Here is a 21388-nt window from a genome sequence, read left to right on the forward strand (position 1 = left end):
TCCCCAACCCCACAGGAGTATTTATACAGCAAATTCTATTAGTAATTCAATAGAATTACCAAATTCTATTGTTAAGACTGTTGTGCTTGCAGCCTGCCTTGGGCATCATGGGCTCTAGTTGCTAGAGAAAGCCCCCGGGGAAGTGGAAGTCAGCATTTCCCACACTATAATGGTTAGACATGAGAGGTTATGGGTGGACACTGACAAGTTCTGTTATACATTCCTCATAGTGACGGAAACTCTCTCCCTGTGCTGTCTAGTACAGTAACCAGAAGCCACATGTAACTATTTAAGTGAAAATTAATTAAAATTAAATAAAATTAAAATTTTATTCCCTCAGCCACATTAATTGTGTTTCAAATGCCTCATGACCGTATGTAACTAGGGACTACTACATTAGACAAAGTGGATATAAAACATTTCCATTAACAATAAAAGTTCTTTTGTTCAGCACTAGTCTATGCTGTTATGTAGGGAAGTTGGGGAGATATCCCTTCTAGAAAGCAATTTGGAAAAAAAAAATCAAAAACCTTATAACTGTTCATACCTTTGACTGACCAGTCTTAATTGGTCAAGGAATTAATCCTTGAAATATCTGTGAGCCATCATGAATAAAGATGTTTATTGTAGTATTATTTTTAATGCCAACACACCCACACAAAACCAGAAACAATTTAAACATTCAATATTTGGGGTGGGCTAATTATACTTCCATAAGTTGAAATGCTACCCATTAAAAATTATATTTTACAAAGTTGAATAAGGTGGAGAAATTTTTTAATAGCAGGAGAAATGGCAGAAATAAAAAATAAAAATAACTATGTACTATAGTCTTAACTATATTAAAACATATACATTATAGGGTTTAAATATTTTTCTATCTATCTTACATGTTTTCCACATTTCCTATAATGATAATGTTATCTCTATAGTCATAAATAAAATTAAAACAGTACACACATACACACAATTGTTAAGGTCTTTGAAATCTTTGTTTTCTTTTCTCAGTCATTGATAATACTCTTAAATAGAACGTGACTACAGGCTGAATTGAGGTGACAGACACTGGAGATATTCCCCCAGGTTTGATTTTGCCTTACCACAACTTTTCAGGTATGATTATTCACCCATTTTAAAAATTCCTTTCTATCTTGGCACCCAACCCATATTTCTATATCTTGACCACAAGATGTTAATAAGATTTCTTTAACCAGGACTGAATTTGTTCGTTCAGCTTATTCAACAAACATTTGTTTAGGAGCTGTCGTCCTCTAGCTGAACAGGAAGGGTCCTGGGGTTTTGCACACTAGAGGTGGACAAACATCACCATAGCCGTGAGCACAGCAGACCCTGTCTTGGGCGCGGCTGTAGGAGTTTGACAGTCCCCTGTCCCCTTGCCCCTGCTTGGCCCCAGCCTGCTGAACCTTCCCACCAGAGAGTCCTTTGGGTTTGACATTAATGCTCTAAGTGCAAAAAGTTCCAATATCATACCATTCATCCAATGGTCTCAAAAGAATCGCTTCAGCATTTAGGTTCTTAGGAACTCTTTAGGGAACTTGGTGGAAAGAAATCTGCATTCTTCTCTTTAGTAATTTAATTGACACTGTTCTGCATCACAGCTTCTACTACATGAGTAAGATATAATACCATGGAGTCATTCTTTATTTTATTTTATTTTTTTTTAAAGTTTTATTTATTTATTTATTTATTTTTGGCTGTGTTGGGTCTTCGGTTCGTGCGAGGGCTTTCTCTAGTTACGGCAAGTGGGGGCCACTCTTCATCGCGGTGCGGGGACCGCTCTTCATCGCGGTGCGCGGGCCTTTTCACTATCGCGGCCCCTCCCGTTGCGGGGCACAGGCTCCAGACGCGCAGGCTCAGTAGTTGTGGCTCACGGGCCCAGCCGCTCCGCGGCATGTGGGATCTTCCCAGACCAGGGCTCGAACCCGTGTCCCCTGCATTAGCAGGCAGACTCTCAACCACTGCGCCACCAGGGAAGCCCTCATTCTTTATTTTTAAACTTTGGCTCCTCAACAGATCACAATTTATTGTCAAACATTTGGTAGTATTTGTATGAGCAGGTACTTGTATTATGAACCACGACTAGAGCAAAATAATTTCTCCAGCCATGAAACTTGCCGATATTTCAGAGTCTGTAGTTTGATAACCATTAAAATTGTCGCTGTGGGGATGTTTTCTGACTTTTTTTCTTTGAGCGTCTCCTATACTAGCTAGCATAGCATCTACTATACTAGTTCATTGACTCATAGGGAGCTGTGCGTTTTACTAGCTCTGCATTTTACTAACTATTCAGTTTGCTAGCTATGAATTTGCTCATAAGGAGCTCTGCAGTTTATTACTCCAATTAACTGATGGCTTGCTCTGTGCCAGGCATAGTACTAAGTGCTAGAAATACAAAGCTGGATACTACACAGTCCTTATCCTCAAAAATCATATAATGGGGAAAACCCAGGTTCATGATCAAACAATATTATTTCTATGTGATGAATGTCATAATAGAAGCATAATATGATGTTACAGTGCACCGAATTCATGCTTTACCACCCCCTGTTTCTCTTAATTCCTATGACTTACTTAATATAAAATGTGTCAGCACACAGGCATAAACCTCTGTCCAATAAATCAGTAGTGTAAGCTATCAATTTTTCATTATTTCATAGCAATTAAATACCAGGCTCTGGGTCCCAGTTCCACCAGAGTAAGGAGAAAGACAACCAACCACACTCCTAATCCCTAGGCCTGTGCCATGGATCCCATAACTTGGGCGCTGAAATATTGAGGGGGAGGGGACAGGTGGCATCTGGCCTTTGGTGGTTCGATACACAATTTCCCATCACGACATCCACTGTGCCCATTGACACGGTCCTTGGGTCCAGAGGCTCACTATTACATCTGGGCCACGATTGGGCACACGAAACTTGGTCCAGGCCTCCCAGGTCACATCTGTGCAGACTCACAGCACAGCAGTGCTGGTCCCCGGTATTGCTCTCTCCCTGTCAGTGCTACTGAGATGGCAGAGGTAACCCCCAATCCCCGAGAGAACTCTCCCTCCAGTCTGGGGAAAGTCCTCCTCTGTTCGTGTTTTACCAGGACACTCTCTCTAAGCCTAAGTACCTAAACTTCCCTTAGGGCCCAAGCTTTTGCTTATAATAACCAGGAACACCTGTGCTCATTTCTGATTTCTACACTGCCATGTTCCTCCCGAGTGGCAATGAGCCCAAAGCCTGCTTGGGAGAGGGCTGGTAGTGAGGAGGGAGAAATGTGTGCTTGGGAATTACCCCAGATGCACAAAGAAATGCCTCTGCTGAGCACTGTCTTCTCACACCTCCCACCTGCAGGCCTCCAGGAGAGCCTCTCTTGAGTTGATGGCATACAATTCAAGAGGAGGCTGAAAAAGAAAGTGTTTCCATGGCAAAGTCTTTGCTTGTTTCTGCAAGTCTGTTCTCTCTGCCTCGCTTTATACCAGTTCTCAGCCCTGATGCACACTGGAATCACTTGGGAAAGCTTTACAAATTACTAATGCCTGTGAACCCCGCCTCCAGAAATTCTCGTTTAACTGGACTGGCATGGAAGCTGGGCACAGCCCCCTGGAGAGGAACATGCAGTCAGAGGTAATGATTGAAGCATTACTATATCCATCTCCTCCTGGTCCTTCCAAGCTCCATTTTCTAGACTGCCCTTTGCTTCTCAAATTTTTTCACATCATGACATACAGAGGAAAAAAAAAATTTTTAGAGAGCAATGGGCTGAATATGAGAGTGTTTGGAGCCTCTGTACACCTGGAAGAAATGCTAGCTATGGCAAAGAGAGAAGTCAGTTCTCACCGCCTGTCAACAGATTGGAGGCAACCAGAGTGCCCAGACACTGCAGCTGAGCCACTCTAGGTTAAGACAGGCAACTGCCCTTGTGTTTACAACCTGTATGTCTTTTCCTTCAAAGCATATTCACACAATAAATGTTAGTGTATCTGTGCATTGAAATGTTTACTCAATAGCCTTTGAGGTCCTATTATGTGTTTGTTGTTAGCGTTCAGCAGAGGGAATACAAAAATGAAAAGACATAGTTGTCACCATGCAAGGGCTTCTAGTGTTTTTTAGGATGAAAGTGCCTTATAGGTTGGTCTCATTAAATATAATTCATTTTACTTGCCTTACTGGGCCTGATAAAAAGTGCATTCTCATTCAACTAGCTGTGCATCCTTGGGCAAGTCCCTTAACATTTCTGAAACCCTTTTTTCCTCCATCTAGGAAATGAGAGGATTTTGCCCGATCTGGATGATCCATGTAAGGTCTCCATGTCTGCTAACGAAGTAGAAAGAAATCAGAGTATGTTGAATGATTCCTCTGACATTTAAAACCATGAAAATCAAGTTACTAAAGCAGGGACTTGAACAGATATTTGTACACCCATATTCATATCAGCATTACACACAGCAGCCAAAAGGGGGAAACAACCCAAATGTCGATTGACAGATGAAAGGATAAATAGAATGTGATATAAATATACAAAGAAATATTATCCAGCCTTAAAAAGGAAGGATAATACAACATAGAAAGCATTATACTAAGTGAAATAAGCCAGATACACAAGGACAAATATTCTATGATTCCACCTATATGAGGTACCTAGAATAGTCAGATTCATAGAGAGAGAAAGTAGAATGGTGGTTATCAGGGTGAAGGATAGGAGTTATTATTTAATGAGTAGAGAGTTTCAGTTTGGAATGGTAAAGCAGTTCTGGAGATTGATCATAGTAATGGTTCTGCTCAGTGTGAATGTACGTAATGCCACTGAACTGCACACACAAAAAGGGTTAAAATGGTAAATTTTATTTTATATATATATATATATATTTAACCACAACAAAAACTATTTTTTAAAATGAGGTTACTACATTTATTTTACATTCTTAGTTTTATGAAAAATCCTTGTAAACACAATAGCACTACATTAATTTCAGTGATATTTACATGATTATTTTTATAAATTGCTAAAAAGTTTTTCTATGATATAATTTATGCCTAATGACATGTTAGGTTTGTAACCATGTAACCATGGTTTGTAAACTTTGACCTGTTGCGCCCTAAAAACTGGAAATAAGTCATGATGAATATTTCAATTGCTTCTCAAACTTGGCTAATTAGAAGGACCACTAGAAATGATTCAAAGTATTTATTACTGGGACTTACCCCAAGCCACCTGAATCAGAATCTTCTGGGAAAAAGCTTGGGAATCAATATTTTCATGAAGTCCCCCCGGTTGACTCTTATATTAGATAAGGTGGGAAATACATTTTTGAGATCAAATTCTGAATTCTGAGTTCAACTGAGAGAGAAGCAGGTAATCAGCAGCACCCAGACGCCCCTCAGCAACACCTCTTACCCCTCTCCGCCCCTGGTCTGCCTGTCAGGTCCCACCAGGTGACAGCTCCACTAATACTCTTTCTCGGGAAAGTTGATGCTGTGCTGAATAACTGCAAATATTTCTGCAACAATGGATGGAAAACTGTACTAGGAAGAGAACAACCTGATGTGGATAACTCAACAGGGGATTTGGGCAATTGGATTAAAAGGGTAATGTGATCAGTAGACAATGAATCTACGATTAAGCCAATAGCAGACTGACAGCTTAATTCACTTAGGCATCTCTCCTTAGCATTTTACTAGGAACAAGTGCCCAGGCAAGCATTTTTTAAGCTGTATTCTAAATGCCAAGAAATTTGAAATGACAAATTAGTTTTAGGCCTGGTTGCAGAAATATGGATTGTTTTTTCATATTTTAATCTTTTGGGGAAGACCTAATTTCTGAATCCAATTTATTTTTCTTCCTCTTCCCCCAAAGTACTCTCACCGTTACTCTGGTGTGCCACATTTGTTCTCAAATGCAATCAAAGGATGGTAGAAGTGAGTAGGATGAGAGTTAAGACTGAAATGTGGAGAGTTTTACAAATTTACCATGAAACAAATTTTAAAAACGTGTTTACCACGTTTAACATGAAAACTTTATTACATTCCTACAATCTTTATTTCCAATATGATTATCTTATTGTAACCGAGCAGGACCCTATGGGGCCTTTCTGGGACAGACCCTTGCCCCATATTCTCTGCTCTAGTTCCTCTCTGAAGTACCTAGATAATACTATCTGATGCACATTTACCGGTTGTTTTAGAGATGTGAAACCCCCCACCAAATGGAAGACACGAACTACTTGATGACCATGAGCACATAGCCCTCAGGCCTCCTGGAGCCTAAAGATTGATAACTAATCCCTGTGACACAGCCCTGTTACCTTACCGTCAGCCAATCAGAGAATGTGCATGAGCTGATCACACACCCCGGGACACCCCTCCCTCACCTGGCCTTTAAAAAATGCTTTCTTGAAACCCATGGGGAGTGCAGGCTTTTTGAGCACTAGCTGCCCTGAACTCCTTGCTTAGTGCCCCGCAATAAACACTGCACTTGCCTTCACCACAACCCGGTGTCAGTAGAGTGGCTTTACTGTGAGTGAGCCAGTGGACCCAAGTTTGGTTCGGTAACATTATCATTTATTTGTTATCATTCACTATAATCTCTTCCTCTCCTCCTTACTCTCTCCCCTAGCCTGGCTTGCTCCCTTGTTCAGTTTTGGTTTCATTCTCTCTGTCTCTCTCTCTCTCTCTGTCTCTCTCTCACACACACACCTCACACACAAACTCAAGCACACACACTCAGACTGACCAGTCAACTATAGACTACCAATTGGTACCACTTTGACTGTTTTGGCCAATTTTTTAGGAAGAGTGGCTTGGTATCAGCAAAATGTTTGAACATTCCAGCCTGTCTTCGGAGAAACCCAGGGGTGACAGAAGCATGAGCGTTGGTCTCTCAATCTGTATAAATCTTGTAGGAGAGCTACAGAGTCCTGTGCCTTTTTCATCCCCACACCTCCCACGTGTGGCTGCAGTGACAACGCATTAAGAAGATCCTCTACCTTGTGTCCTCTTCCTCCAGAAGGGACCTAAAAAGTCAGACCAACACTTGGTGTAACAGATCAAGAGAGCCCAGCTTGGCTCTACCAGCTAAACCTTCTAGGAGGCTGCAGAAATCAACTGTCACGTGCTCTAACAGATGAGTGACTCCGAAGAAAGAGTTTAATAACTGTAATGTTTTAATAGCATCCGTTCTTGCCACCATACAGAGCTATAAGATAAGCAGTTCTCACCTGTACTATTGCATACCCATTGAGCTATGTAAGAAGAATTACAGTAAGCCAGGGTCTATGATCAATAAAGTGCCTTTTACTTCAAGAGTATAGTTACCAGGAAACAAAAGCCCCAACATACCAGGGCTTTCTGAAGCACAAAGCTTTGCGTCCTTGACTTTGATTCAAGACCTAAATTCTAATATATGTATTATCATCTCCGCCTTAAGTTTGCTGTGACACATGTTTTTCTGATAGGTATTATTTCTTCTAGGACTTAACAAAAAGTTAATTAAGAACTAAGTGTATTCAAAGATAATTATTGTGCACATATATGCACACACATATATGTATACACATACATATATATACATGTATATATAGGTAGTTATCACTCTTCTCAAAACCTTCGTCCTTCAAGAGCTGACAGTCATTAGCTTTCCGAGATCCAGCCTGTTTCAAACTTGCTATATGCTTCCTATACCCTACACCTCCTCAGAGAGTGTCTTACTCTTCTTTCAAGGAAGCAGCCTCTACCCAAATTCTTGCCGTTCAGAAATATGAACCCAGTGTTGCAAGAACATCTGATTTTTCAAAAGAAACTAAGATTCCAGATTTATAGGTGAAATCTTCCATTTTTAAAATGAAATAAAGGAACCAAAACCACTTCGATGGGCTGCATTTGATCCAGTGCTCTCTCTTTTAATTTTCTGATGTAGAACAGATGGACTGAGGCCTCTCCAGCAATGATCTATAAATATCACTTTTTACCTTTTATCTTTAAAACCCTAACTTTCCTGAAAATAACAGTAACATTCTTACATGGGAACGATTTTGAGAGTAGCAAATCAAAAAATAAAACACATTGATTGCACCAAAATGAAAGAATCACTTTTATCTATGAGTATGTTTTCCCAGTCTTTGTGTTACCTTTGTGTGTTATTCTATTTTTATTTTATTCTTTGTACAAGTTGAATCATACTATTTTAAACCGATTTTCACTTATATATATTTCGCAACTATTTCTCTAAAACACAGTCTTTAATCACTACATATTCCATCTTAAATATAAATGACCACAATTTATTGGTCAGTTCCTGTTGCTGAAACTTAGTTTGTCTGATTTCTTTGCAATTCTAACTATTGCTTTGGCAAACATCTTTGTGCTCATTCTGTTAATATCCTCAGGGTAAATTCTTAGAAATGTTATTTTGGGGTCAAAGCATTAGAGTATTTTGAAGATTTTTGATGTATATTAGTAGTCTTTAAAGTTGGATAGATTGGGGTTCAAATCTACTCTTCCCCTCACCATCTATGAGATCTTAGGTGAATTACTTCTGTAAACTTCAAGGTTTTCATCTATAAAATGAGAATAATACGTCAGAATAAATTGTACCAGTTTATACCTCCCTTAGCAATGTGTAAGAGAATGTTAGACCTCTTGCTAATCTTTTTTCTCACCTTTTCTAGTAGAATAAATAAGAATGATATTTAATTTAATTATTTTATTTCACAAAATGTGGCACATTTTTAGATATTTAATTACTTAAAATTTTGTTCATGAATTGCCTGTCCCTATTTTTCTATTGATATATTTATCTTTTTATTGGTTTTAAGGAATTATTATAGTCTCCACAATTTTATGTGACATATATGTATATATGCACTTTTTCATTTTTTTGTGGTCATATCTATCAATCTTTTTATTTTATAAACTTATTTCAGATTCATTTAATTTTTAAATTTAATTTTTCATATATAATTATTTAACTCATCCAAGTAATTTACTTTACAGGTGATATGAGGTAGTGTCCCAACAAAATTTGTTGAATGATCCCTTCTTTCACCACCAACTTGAGAAAACATCTTTTTAATACTTCCATATATTTCTGTTTTCAGGTTTCTATTCTGTTTCAATGATCTGTCCTCTTTTGCTCCAATACCATGTTTTTATATTTATTATAATTTTATACTTTTGAACATCTGGGAGTGCAAGTCCTTTTGCCAGGCATTTCTAGCTCTTTCTGTCTATTTATCCAGTACCAGTACCATAGTAAGTAACAGTATATAAACACATTTAAATATTAATTGGAATTTATAGATTAATTCTGGAAGAGTCTTCTCACTTACAGATTCAGTTTTTGATAAAAGTTGACAGCACAGCTCACAGTTACCCTCTCTGGCCAGAACCCAGGGGATGTAGTTCATGTTGCTGTTCCATAAGCTTTGACAGTCAACTAGGAAGAAGCAAGGATGCCGCAGAAGTCGGACTGAAAAGCCAAAAGACCTGGGTGTTTGTGACTCAAAAGTCCCAAAAGACCTGAAACTCTGATTCACTGCTATTTTTGGTTCATTAATTTAATTAAACCTCTCAGATACATTGCTGTTTATTTTCTTTATAAGTGTATATTTATTACACTTTTTGCTGTTTATTTTACACTTTATAAGTGTAAAAACAAAAAATTTAAATGACTATTATTGTGCTCCCCACTTCTCCTCTCCCTCAAATTTTGGGGGTGGTGTGAATCACAGAGACCTCTGATAAGTTTTGCTGAACAAAAGGAACCAACCAAGATTTATTAGTAGTTTTCAGAAAATCAAGGTTCAATCAGTAAGTTCAACTATAAGAAATTACTGATCTTAGACTCTTGTATGTACAAAAATGGCAATTTCATATGGCTTAGCTTAATGTATACTGACAGTTCCTTTTGGTGTGTTTCACTTGCTTGGTGTCAGCTAGCTTTGTACATCTCGCTCCCTTTTTGCCCACGATGTATGAAAAAAATTAAAACTCTTATTTCCAAATTTTTTGGAAAGACTAATATAAATATCTATCTTTCTAAAATGAAGAAAAATTGGTCCATATGTGAATGTTTAGTAAAAGTTAAACCATTCCTTCTCATGTGCAATTTACGTCAAGAAAGACCACCCTTTCCTGTAATTCATCTGGCTCAGCTGCATAAATAATCTTTCTGAAACATGGTGTATATGATCAGCTCAATGACTTCTTTCTCAAAGCTTAAGTATATCTATAAACTCTGAACTCAGTATTCCAAGCTCTCCAGCGATCTTTCCGACCCTCTCTGCTGTCACCCCCTACAATGTGCTCACCATTCTCTGCAGTGTGGTCCATTTTCAGGTCCCAAAACATAACTTGCTTATTTCTGACCTTTTACCTGTAGTTCATTCTATTGATCCCATTTCTTCTGGCTCTTTCACTACCTAAACTGTACCTTTTGTTCAGATTCCAAATCAAGATGCATTCCTTTCCAGGAGGGTGGGAAAATTCAGCCCTTAGTGTTATTTATAGCACCCATTATAATTAACTCTATATTTATATTCTGCTTATGTACGTGTATTATCTTCTTGGTAAGGCTTCTAACTTCTTTGATGTATCACCATTCACCTAGCTCTGAGCTATCTAGGCAGTAAACCTTTTGATGACTAAGGTATGCAAGGTATTCTAGTTGACGATTCCAGTTTTCATTCCTCCTGGTCTGGTGATAGTTGGAATGAACAACTGCCCAAAGCAGATGAGATGTTATGCTCCAGTGGAGTTCAATGATATCATTGCTTCATGTCAAAGCAAGGCTGCTACCCAACAGAGCTGTCTGGACATCGCTCCACGTGACAGCCACATCCCTATTTTTGTCCCTCGATTTTCCTTCTTTTTCACCAACAGGACCTGATTTTTGCTAAATGGCTGGTTCCTTCAAGTACAGCCATGGCAGGAGATGTCCTTTCCCAGAGCAGGACGATGAATTGATCCAAGAGAGTTAGCGCTTTTAAAGATCTTTTTGTTTTGTCTCAGCTTTTGAACTCTGGGAAAATAAAAGTAAAAGTGCAAACAAAAGGGAAAGAGACAAAATATTTTTACATTTTCTTAAAAAGTGTTTATTTGTGGCTGATGTTGTTGTATATTACATTGCTCTTGAAGATTACAAACCACACCCACAACAGTCGGCATTATTATCTTCCTTTGGAGTTTTAACAAACTTATTAAATAAGACTTGCCCACATTCAGGTTGCTTTAGCTAAAGTCTTGCCTCTCCCTGGCTTTAATTAGATGAGATCCTTTAATATTTAATACCAATTTATTTAATTGAAATATAATTTAATCAAATAATAAGACTGGTTTGGCTGGAGTATCCCAACAGAATACTATTATTAATTATTTTTCTTTTTTTATTATTGAGTCTTAAAATATTTAGTGATCATACTTGCCCTCACATTTCAAAATCTTCAGATGTTTCTGAAACTGCTGGATACGCAGTAAAGCTGCTGGATACATCTTTTCACATTTGCCATATCTTTTATTCCTTTATGATGTATAAGATCATAAATAATATATCCATTATTTATGTGAGAGGAAGTTTTAAGGTTGGTGCTTAAAGATGTTACATCACCTAGGCCACGATATTATTTTATTTTATGAAATATTCAGAAAAACAAATGGGTTATACTATACTTATTTTAATCTTATTATTTTGTATGAGGTTATAATTTGATAACTGTTTTGTTTTACCCAGAAGTAGATTTTGTAGAAATCTGGGAATTAAAAAATCCAAAAGGTTTCCAAGGATTCATTTTATTTTCAAATTTCCTTTTATCCTTCCATGGCTGTAGGGCAGTATCTTCTGCTCTGCATACCTTTTAATCTTGAAGTTTAGAGAACTGTTGTCTTTTTGTTCTCCCTCTTCTACTTTTTTTCTAAGTCCTACTCTTTGCAAGGAAGCCAGAAGTGTGACAGGAAGGTGTGATTTTTAATTTACACCAGAGTCTCGCAAATAATGACTTTTCACACCCTGCTTTTGCTGCTTAGCCTAGGGGAGGAGTATTGAGGCTACTGTCCTAGCAAATTAAATCCACTGCTGTAATTTGGGGCTATGTTTGTCTACATTTAACCGTTGTTCTCAATTTTGCAACTTGGTGTTTGTGAATACTTATGAGAATGTGTCTTATTACTTTGAAGTGTCCTTGTTTTTTAGGAAATGATTTTTGAAGGCTGTTATTTTTTCAGATTGTCAAGAATGAAAGGTAAACAGGATCTCCCGTTCCACCATTCTAACTGTTGGAAATTGTGACATTCAAACACACAAAAGTGAAAAATACAATAATACTTATTTTGAGAACTTCTAGCAATAATATTTAAATATATGATTTAATAAGTGTTTTTTATCTTTCCTTAAGATTCCATTTCTCTAAGAGTAGCTTTTCCTTCTGTCTTTATGGGAGAGTTAGTATCTTACTGTACAGGTAAATCTATATCATTTAGTTTGAAAGATGAAATCGAAAGTAATGTTAAAAAGATTTAAATGTTTTAAGTTTTTCAGTTTCTCCCCAGTCCATTGAAAGTCATTTGGATTGAATTGTAAAAAACAAGGATGAGCTGCCTAAGGGAAATTAGAAAAATTATTGTAATTGGCATATTGTTTTAAGTTTTCTAAGTGGTAGAGAGAATAGTGGCATACAAACATAACTGAATAGTTAAAGAATATATCTTGCAAACTTTGTATACTCGTTTCACTTACAATTATTGACATACTGGATTGTCTTCACATTTTGAATCTACCGACTAATTTTTTTTAAGTTTTCAATCAACGTGTTAGTTTGTACTAGTTATTTTACGAATCATAACGGTGTTCAATAAAGTTCTAGAACTGAATGGAATATGTAAGAATATTATTGAAAGTAAGGAGAGAAACAGATTCTCCTGAGAATTTGGCTCCTACTTCCTAATCTTGTTAAAGCAAAGCAATCAGAAGCAGCTGCAAGCTCTCTCTCCTCCATGGGGAGCAGCAAGGGGTTAACCAGTCTTGGTTTACTAAGTATCTTTGTCAGGCTTTTATCTGATCCTTCCTCCCTTCCTCCCCTGCCCACCCCTTTTGTAAATGTCAACAACTTCCTGATGAGCCTGGTAGTGGTGAATTTCACACCTTCCTTTTCTTTGTGAAGAAACCTGGGTGTTAATGGTACAGGATTGGGTACCATTGTATGACTCTGGCCGTCTGTGAGTAAAGCTGAGGGATGCCTGTGGAAAAAAAGTAGGAGAAGGTGAAGAAATTTGAGAAATGAGACCAGGAAATAGGTTCAAATTGGTCTCATTTTTTTAAAGAGTGTTTGTTTTATTAGCAACTTTTAAATGTGTATTAGGAAAAGAATAATTTTAAAGAAGCTTAGCATTGAGAGTCTCAAAGAGTCTGGCAAAGAAAGGGCTGAGATTAGAGAGCTGATTGGTAAAAATAAATAAATAGAAGAACAACAGTCAGAAAGAAAAACTGAAGACTCCTCTTTTTATTCTACAGGTGTATTTACAGGCTACAGCAATGGAAACTTGGTCAGTTGATCAGGTCTGCAGTTGGTTGGTGGAGAAAAACTTAGGAGAGCTAGTTCATAGGTTTCAAGGTGAGTTGTTTACACTTTCAAAAATGTTAATTGAGCAGTTTAGATATTGAGTGTCCTGTGTTATTGATTTTTTTTTTTTTTCCTAATGCATGTGAACATTGATGTGGAGTTGCTGCAGTGGGAAACTCATTTCTCTACTGACTGTAGCAGAGTTTGCGTTTGACCTAGTATCCACGAGAGAATCTAATATTTCAAAAAGATCTCAAATAAGATAAATCTTGAGTAACTTAAAATACATATTTGATATATGCATTTGATACTGCTTCTGTCTATAAATATGCAGCTTGTGTATTTTTTGTGCAGCGTTGCATAGTGTTGGGTTTACAAGTATGGAATATTGCCTGGTAGGTACCATGAAGAATACTTTTCCGAAAATATTTCTTCCTTATCAAAACAATGTCTGGAAAGAATCGGGAGAGGGGAGGCATTAACGTGGAAGTAAAAAGTTTTTATTGTGACTCTAGGTTGTGGTACTTTCTTAGGAGCAAGCATGTATTTGGAATTATGCAATATTAGTGTTCTATTTTTGTCAAAAGCACAGATAATTTTATAACTGCAGAGCACAAGTTTAGATGCATCTTTTAATACCGGAAATAATTCTGCCTGCTCAGAGTGCCGTGTTTTACAGCGCTTTACCCAGCAGACAGGTAGAAACATTTTTTTTCCTTTTTCCCAGAGGAAGAAGTAAGTGGGGCCGCTCTTCTAGCGCTTAATGATCGAATGGTTCAGCAACTGGTAAAGAAAATTGGGCACCAGGCTGTTCTAATGGATTTAATTAAAAAATATAAGCAGAAGAGTCAAGAACTGAAGTCCCCTGGAGAAACAGCCCTGGTCACGCAAGCAGAAGCACCGCCAGAGTAAGTGTTCATGAATGGCTTTATTTTTGCTGTGCTCTCCTGATGATGGCTGTAGCGTGACATTTGGGGTTTAAACCTCTTTGAAAATTGTGGCCATTTTCAGATTGTGTGTACAGTGACACTTTTTGCAAAGTTTTATGAGTCAAGATACTTTTTTTTTTTAAATGCACCAGTTTTTTAAACACTGACTCCGTTTGTTAAGGAAGACCTATAAGCCCAGAGTTCCTACATAGAAAGCTCTATAACAAGCAGTTAAAATGTACATATAACACCAGCAGAAATGAACTCCTGCAGCTTAGGTCTTAAAGCTAGTGTTTGAGAAAGGCATCTTTTTCTGCTCCTTTGCTTTTCCCAAAGCTATTTGTGTATTTATTTATTTGCCAAGGATTCCTTATAGTAACTAATTTATATTCTCCTCTAGAGGCCTTCATAATATAATTTGCTAAAGACTCTTGCTGCAATGGATTTTTTAAATTTCTCAAGAGTATTCTTGGAGTACTGAATGCTATGATAGCATCCCACAAAAGTCATGTAGAAAAATTTGTGATGGCTTTGAGGTTTAGGGATGTTTTTGTTTGTTTTTTATCACTGACTTCTGCAATAAAAAGGAATGATGACAGGAATTATAAAATTTAAAATTTCACTTTGCAATTCTATGCCCCAGGATCATCTCAGGCATTCTGTTTTGGTTTTTCTGTATTTGAGACTTTTTGCAAGGTTTCTAAGTTTAAATAATTACTGCAGACCAATTATTAATTTTTAAAGTAAGATTATGATGTTTGGTGAAATTCATTCTAAGTTTTTACTTTAAGTTTTTCAGGTTATATCTGTCAAACTATATATTTCTGTCTTGCTCTGTTATAAGCAATACAATGTTAGAGAGACCTGGCTTAAGTAATTTGACTTCTAGAATATTTGGATATTTGGGACAAGGAGGGGGATAGGTAGACTTGAAGGAATGGTCCACAGTTGGTCTGGAGATTCTACCATTTGATTTATTTGAAGGATTTCTTCTAAACATTGTTTTGACCTGTCTATGTAAAAGATATGTGACTTTTGTTGAAGTTCCCATTGTATGCTTTTACTCCTTTCCAGCAAAGGGAGGGTGTAAACCTCAAATAGAGCTCAAAGTAATTTCCCAGCATTCTTGAATGAGTTGGACTTTTGAGCTGGAAGTTCCCCTCAGTTGACTGGAATCTTGATATTGCCTTAGGCAGAGCTTGGAAGAAAACAGACACCCTTGTTTCCACTGCAAATCAGTTTATAATGTTCTCTAGTAAATGAGAACTAACTGGACTGCCAGGAAACCCGGGCATCATTCCTGGTTCTACCACTGACTTGGATTGATTATGTTAAATGTTGACACTCCTGTTGCTTCATCTGTAGGTTGTGAAAAGTAATACAGTACTTAACTCTGTGTTAATTCACACTGATCTTAGGAGTAACATAGTCTTTGAGAAAATCTCTCCTCCTTCTCCCAGACCAAAATAGTCTTTTGCTAAATATTAAGCTGTGTTAACCTGGTTAAGAAAGCCATTTTCAAATGTAACCAAGACTTGGAACACTGGTTTTCCAGGGACTGAGTGGGGGCTTTTCACCCATTAAATAGTTAACTCTAAGGTTTGTGCTGTCTTGCATTCAAATTAAATTATTCTGGTGCAAAATCACGATTGCAGGTGGGTTTATAGGTTATAGTTTGTTAACATGTTTATTGGCTATATTTGCTTATTGTCAAATATATAGTCACTTGACAAATATATTGTCCTATGGGAATCATGATAATAGAGAAAGGTATGAGAATATGCTATTTATTTAATACGCTATTTAATTAAACCCTTTTAGGAAGTGCTTAATAAAGATAGGAAACTTGGTGTAGTAAAAAGAACCCTGAAGCTAGGTATTAAAACACTTGATTTTAAATCCCTGTTCTGATATTAGCTACTCATCTAACCTTGGAGATTTGCTTGACTTTTCTTAGTTTCAACTGTAAAATGAAGTGAGTAGAATAAATGATGCTTAAGGCTCCTTCTAAATGGTTTATAAAATGGCATTCTAGATCAGAAATTGCAGATGGGTTTCAACTTGCGTATAAATTTCCTTTAATGGCTAATGGTTGCCTGGTATGTTATTTTGAAAAAAACTTTACAGGCCACATCTGGACAGGATATTTGGCATCCTATTCAGACTTAGGCAAATGATAGGAATATGTAATAGGTAGGAGTATCTGCAGTTGCTTTTTGGTGTCGTTCTTGTTGAAGCTGGTAGAAAAATCACTGGACAGGAAGTTGGAAAGTTGGAAGTTGGAAAACTGAGGTCAGCTGGTGTTGCTACTGAGTAGCTTGTGGTGGTGAGCAAGTTGTTTTCCTTTCAGGGCTTTAGTTGTATCATTTAGAAAATGAGGGTGGTGGGCTTCCCTGGTGGCGCAGTGGTTGAGAATCTGCCTGCCAATGCAGGGGACATGGGTTCGAGCCCTGGTCTGGGAAGATCCCACATGCCACGGAGCAACTAGGCCCGTGAGCCACAACTACTGAGCCTGCGCGTCTGGAGCCTGTGCTCCGCAACAAGAGAGGCCGTGATACGTGATAGTGAGAGGCCCGCGCACTGCGATGAAGAGTGGCCCCCACTTGCCACAACTAGAGAAAGCCCTCGCACAGAAACGAAGACCCAACACAGCCATAAATAAATAAATAAATAAAATTTAAAAAGAAAGAAAATGAGGGTGTTTGTTAGTGAAGTGTGGTTCAAAGATCATGAAATTTTACAGATAATAAAATGTCCCCCAAAATGACAGGGAATAGAGAAAGGATCTGACACAGAGTTCTTTTTTTTTTTTTTGCCAAATAAGAATATTAACCAATAAAAGTGAATTCTGCTATCACTATTATTTCATAAAGGAAAGGATTATCATAACACCATTTATAAATGTGATGGATTGGGGAAAACAGCACTGTGAACTGGCATTGTCTGTCTCCTGGCATGTATGAACCGAGTGAGATAACCTCAGAGGATTTCTCTTTCAGTTCTCTCAGTCAGGACTCTGAAGTGGAGCTTAAAAGTGGACACAGATCATAGTGTTTCTACGGGCTGACTCCTACTCTCTGTGAGAGCAGTAGCTGTGACCCCTGTTGAATAGCCCCTGACCCACCTTTTCTCTCTTGGTGACAGGGATGAACAGTCCTCCAGTCGTGGGGAGCAGATGCCATCTTTCTATCCGGTTGAAAACCATAATAATGATCCGATTGACCAAAGAGTACTGAAACAGAGGTGGGATTGACAACTTCTAAACATTTGAAATCCAAATGATAATATTTGCCTTTATTTTTGTGAGGTTTCGTGTGTTTAAATGTATTTCTGAGTGGAAGCTATTTGTTTTTCTGGAAGGGATTTTTGTAAATCAAGTGATGAAGATATTTGGTAAGAGGTGAAGGTTAAACTTTTTGATCTTCACATTGAAAGAGTAAAGTTTTGAGATGATATCATGCATCTTTCAATTACACGTTGTTAAGGAAAAAGATGATTTCTGTGCCCTACACTGTCCAGAGTGATTGGCAGTAGCCACAGAGATGGAATTTATTCAGTAAATAGTGTCCTATAGAATATGCCTTTTGTGGAGTCTTTGAGTTTCGGATTTGAGTTTTATAGTTGGTGTCTTAACTCGACGGCTCCTGATGGAAGCACTGCTTTGGTAAACATTTCCTCATATTCCTACACTGGAATTTTGGGCTGTAGTATTTCAATATACGGCCTACGCTGGAACAGAGGAAAACTATAGACCTAGAGAACCAGACCCAGAAATGTGGCGCTCAGACAAAGTTCTGAGGGGGACTGTAGGTAAGATACGGTCCGAGAGTCATGGCGGCCTATACAGCATTTTCCAGCCACCTGGCCTGTGCGGTTCAAGCATCACTCATGATACCTATTGTTTGCAGCAGCTGATGAGCAAATGCTTTTCGTTAAATGTACTGTCACTGAAAGGAGAGATGTCAGCTGGCGTAGAAGAATAGTCAGGCAACAGTCAAGCCAGGGTGTGGTCCTTTATAGTTTTTACAAGCCCTTTACATTATCATCTCGTTTAGTCCACACAGAAGTCCTGCAAGGTGGGCATTATTCTCTTTTATGTGAATGAGTTAAACTGAGATTTAGAGAAGTCAAGGGGCTTCTAGCTAGGTTTCCCAAATGGGCTGTTCTCACCTCAGCACAGAATCTACCGCCATCAGGGTGGGAGCTCAGGGGACCAAAGGCAGCAGCCTCAGCCCCTGGCTGCCTGCCCCCAGAGGCCCCGTGAGTGCAGGAAACACTGCACCTTTGGTCAGGAGCTCTTGCAAATGGGCTTCAGCTCTGGGCGTCCTCTCTGTTCTCTTTCTCGCTCCACCACCTTCAACCTCGCACTCTCACGCCTGGGCTCAAAGTCTCCAGCTGCCCAAGATGTCCCAGTGTTAGGGTCCATCTTCCTCCATGCCATTGGTTCCCATTCGGGGTGGTGAGCAAGGAGGTAGAGGGCGATGTCCTACGTGGTCTTCCTGGTCTGAACTATGGTTCAGAAGATGTAAATACATTTTAATGGTGGCTTCATTCACCTCCTTTCTATTCATGGGAGCTTGTTGGTCCCAAGTGCTGTCTTTGATGTGGTGCCAGGTGTGCAGAGTCGGCCGTGCGTCCTCAGCGACCCCTTCAGGAAGCTGCCAAAGGAAGCCGGGCCTTCTCTGACTGTTCAGCAGAGACAGGAAGAGCGATGATTAGTCCCAGTGGTCCAACCCTAACACCGCTGTGAATTAGTATCCAAACTGCAAAACGGGAATAATAAACACAGTACATTCCTCATGGTGCTCCTGTGAGGACCACTGTCTAAAAACGGATGATACCTGCTCAGTGCTAAGCACAGTGGAAGCACCTGGAAAGCACTCAGTGTGTCACCATCTACGCAGCACTGCTCCAGGCAGTAATCCCACGTGCCTGAGGACTTCTTTCCTCTCCCTGCTTGCTGCCTGTGGGAAAGGAGGATGCCACCTTCTACAAGTTCTCTAGGTCATTTCCCTTCCTCAGCCCTCTGGTGATATTCCATTCTCATACGGTCCTGCGATGCTGGCCAGGCAGGATTATTATTCCCCTTTTTTTCACGAGGCTGATCAAAGACACAGCCTGTGCTCCAGGGTATGTCTCATTCTTTATAGTGTCTGGCATGGAAAAACACAGAATTGGGTTAGAAATGGAGAGAAATAAGAGGGTTTGGAAACCAGAGCCAGTACTCTCGTATCTTTCTTCTAATCATAAAGTCTCTCCTAATCTATATGACCACCAAGGTACCCATCACTATCCACAAGCACCGCAGAGTTAAACGTGTCCAGCAATGAGCTCATGTCCCTTGCCTTAGCATATATATAGGTGTAAGAAATGCAAATGTACTCAAACCCAGTGCCCTGGGTACAGAAGCACTGGTGCTGGGAAGCCAGGGGTGAAGATGTCCCTCCCTCTCGTGGATCCACATGATGGCTGTCGCCGTCTCTCTTCTGCTTTCCTCATCCGTTTCAGTCCCTTGCTTCTTCCTATGAGGATGGGTTACCCTACTACTCATGGCTGCTCTGCCCCATTCAGACTGGCTGGCCATAGCACTGCCTCCAGAGGAAGTTCTCCCTGAAAACATCTCAGCTCGTTCCAGCCAACGGACTCAGCCTTTCAGTGTTGCTTAGTTCAGTATCTGGGGAAGAGGAACTGAGGGGTCTCCTGTGGATCAGATGTCCCCTCCTGAGCAATCAGCTATGTGTGGGCAGATGAGGACAAGGCAGGGGTACCTGTTTTAAATATTTTCACTCTGGTCCTGCCCTTTGTCCAGGGCTGTGGAATGGAGTGGGACAGAAGATTCTCTCCCTTCCCAAGTCCTATCTCAGACAGTGGCTCCGTCATCCAGCCGTGTGAGTTAAAAAATCATTGGAGCCACCCTTGATCCCCTCCTCCTGCCCTTCTGCCTAGGGTGCTATTCATTCAACAGGTGTTGATTAAGAGCCTATTGCATGGCCCTGGGTCAGGCTGTGTTGTTCCCTTCCCTCCCCTACCTGCTCATTTTTGAAGACTCTGCTCAAAGTCCCTCTGTTGGAAGGAAGCCCCTCCATTGATATTCCAGGTCAGGCAAGGAGCCCTTCAATGTATAGCATCCTCTACATCTCTCTTGCTTCACTTGTAAAACTAGATAATGGAACTGATCACTTTAAAGTTTGTATTCCTTCCTTAGAAGCACCTCCTGGACAAAGACCATACCCTTCTGTCCTTGTAAACACAGCATTTGGCATAGTTCCTGACACACAGAGGCTAAATAGGAGTTTTTAATTGAAATGAGGATGCATGGTCCAATGAAAGACTGAATATATCTTCATGGGACAGGATAAATATTCGAATAGCATCAATTTCTTTTTAGACCTTTTTGATACAATTCCTGCTGAATATGCTAATTTTTTTTAACAGAATTAAACTCCAGGAGTTTATGTGCCCCTCACACATAACAGGCTAGAAAGCTGATGGTTGGCTACTGCTTTCACGAGGCAGGGAGGGATGGTGGACCAAGTGCCAGCTTTGGGGTCTCACACACCTGGGTGGGAATCCCGACTCTTCACTTGTTCTCCAGGGGTCTCTGAACAATGTGTGATGGGCACACCCACCTGCTCGTGAGATGACAATTAAGGTACTGGCAGCTGTCATCACACCATACATGGTGGCCGTCATCATTCTTGTGATATTTTTTCCCAAGTTCCCTAAAATGAACATGTGTTTTCTATCCAGATTATTTGCAGACAAGAAGTCAAAGAAGGCTCTAGAGGCAGGACATTCACGTGACTTTGGCCCTTGAAAAGATGTGTGTGTCCCAGTGGATGAATTCCAAGTCTCAAGGAAACACTAGGGTGCTGTGACACAATGCAGTTTTCTTTGGTGCTAGGTG

The 21388-nt window shown here is 39.3% G+C and overlaps 1 protein-coding gene across 1 annotated transcript in view; it reads left to right on the plus strand.

Annotated features, from left to right (window-relative positions):
• Nucleotides 1-13509: 13509 nt before the first annotated feature.
• Nucleotides 13510-21388, plus strand: part of SAMD3 (sterile alpha motif domain containing 3) — a 41415-nt gene continuing 33536 nt past the window's right edge. The window contains exons 1-4 of the mRNA XM_036871994.1: nucleotides 13510-13603; nucleotides 14280-14460; nucleotides 14818-14823; nucleotides 17626-17724. Of these exons, the coding sequence (XP_036727889.1) occupies nucleotides 13525-13603; nucleotides 14280-14460; nucleotides 14818-14823; nucleotides 17626-17724 (365 nt within the window). The 5' untranslated portion in view covers nucleotides 13510-13524. The remainder of the gene's footprint in view (nucleotides 13604-14279; nucleotides 14461-14817; nucleotides 14824-17625; nucleotides 17725-21388) is intronic.

Source organism: Balaenoptera musculus, chromosome 12, assembly GCF_009873245.2.
Source record: "Balaenoptera musculus isolate JJ_BM4_2016_0621 chromosome 12, mBalMus1.pri.v3, whole genome shotgun sequence".
In the NCBI taxonomy this organism is placed as follows: domain Eukaryota; kingdom Metazoa; phylum Chordata; class Mammalia; order Artiodactyla; family Balaenopteridae; genus Balaenoptera; species Balaenoptera musculus.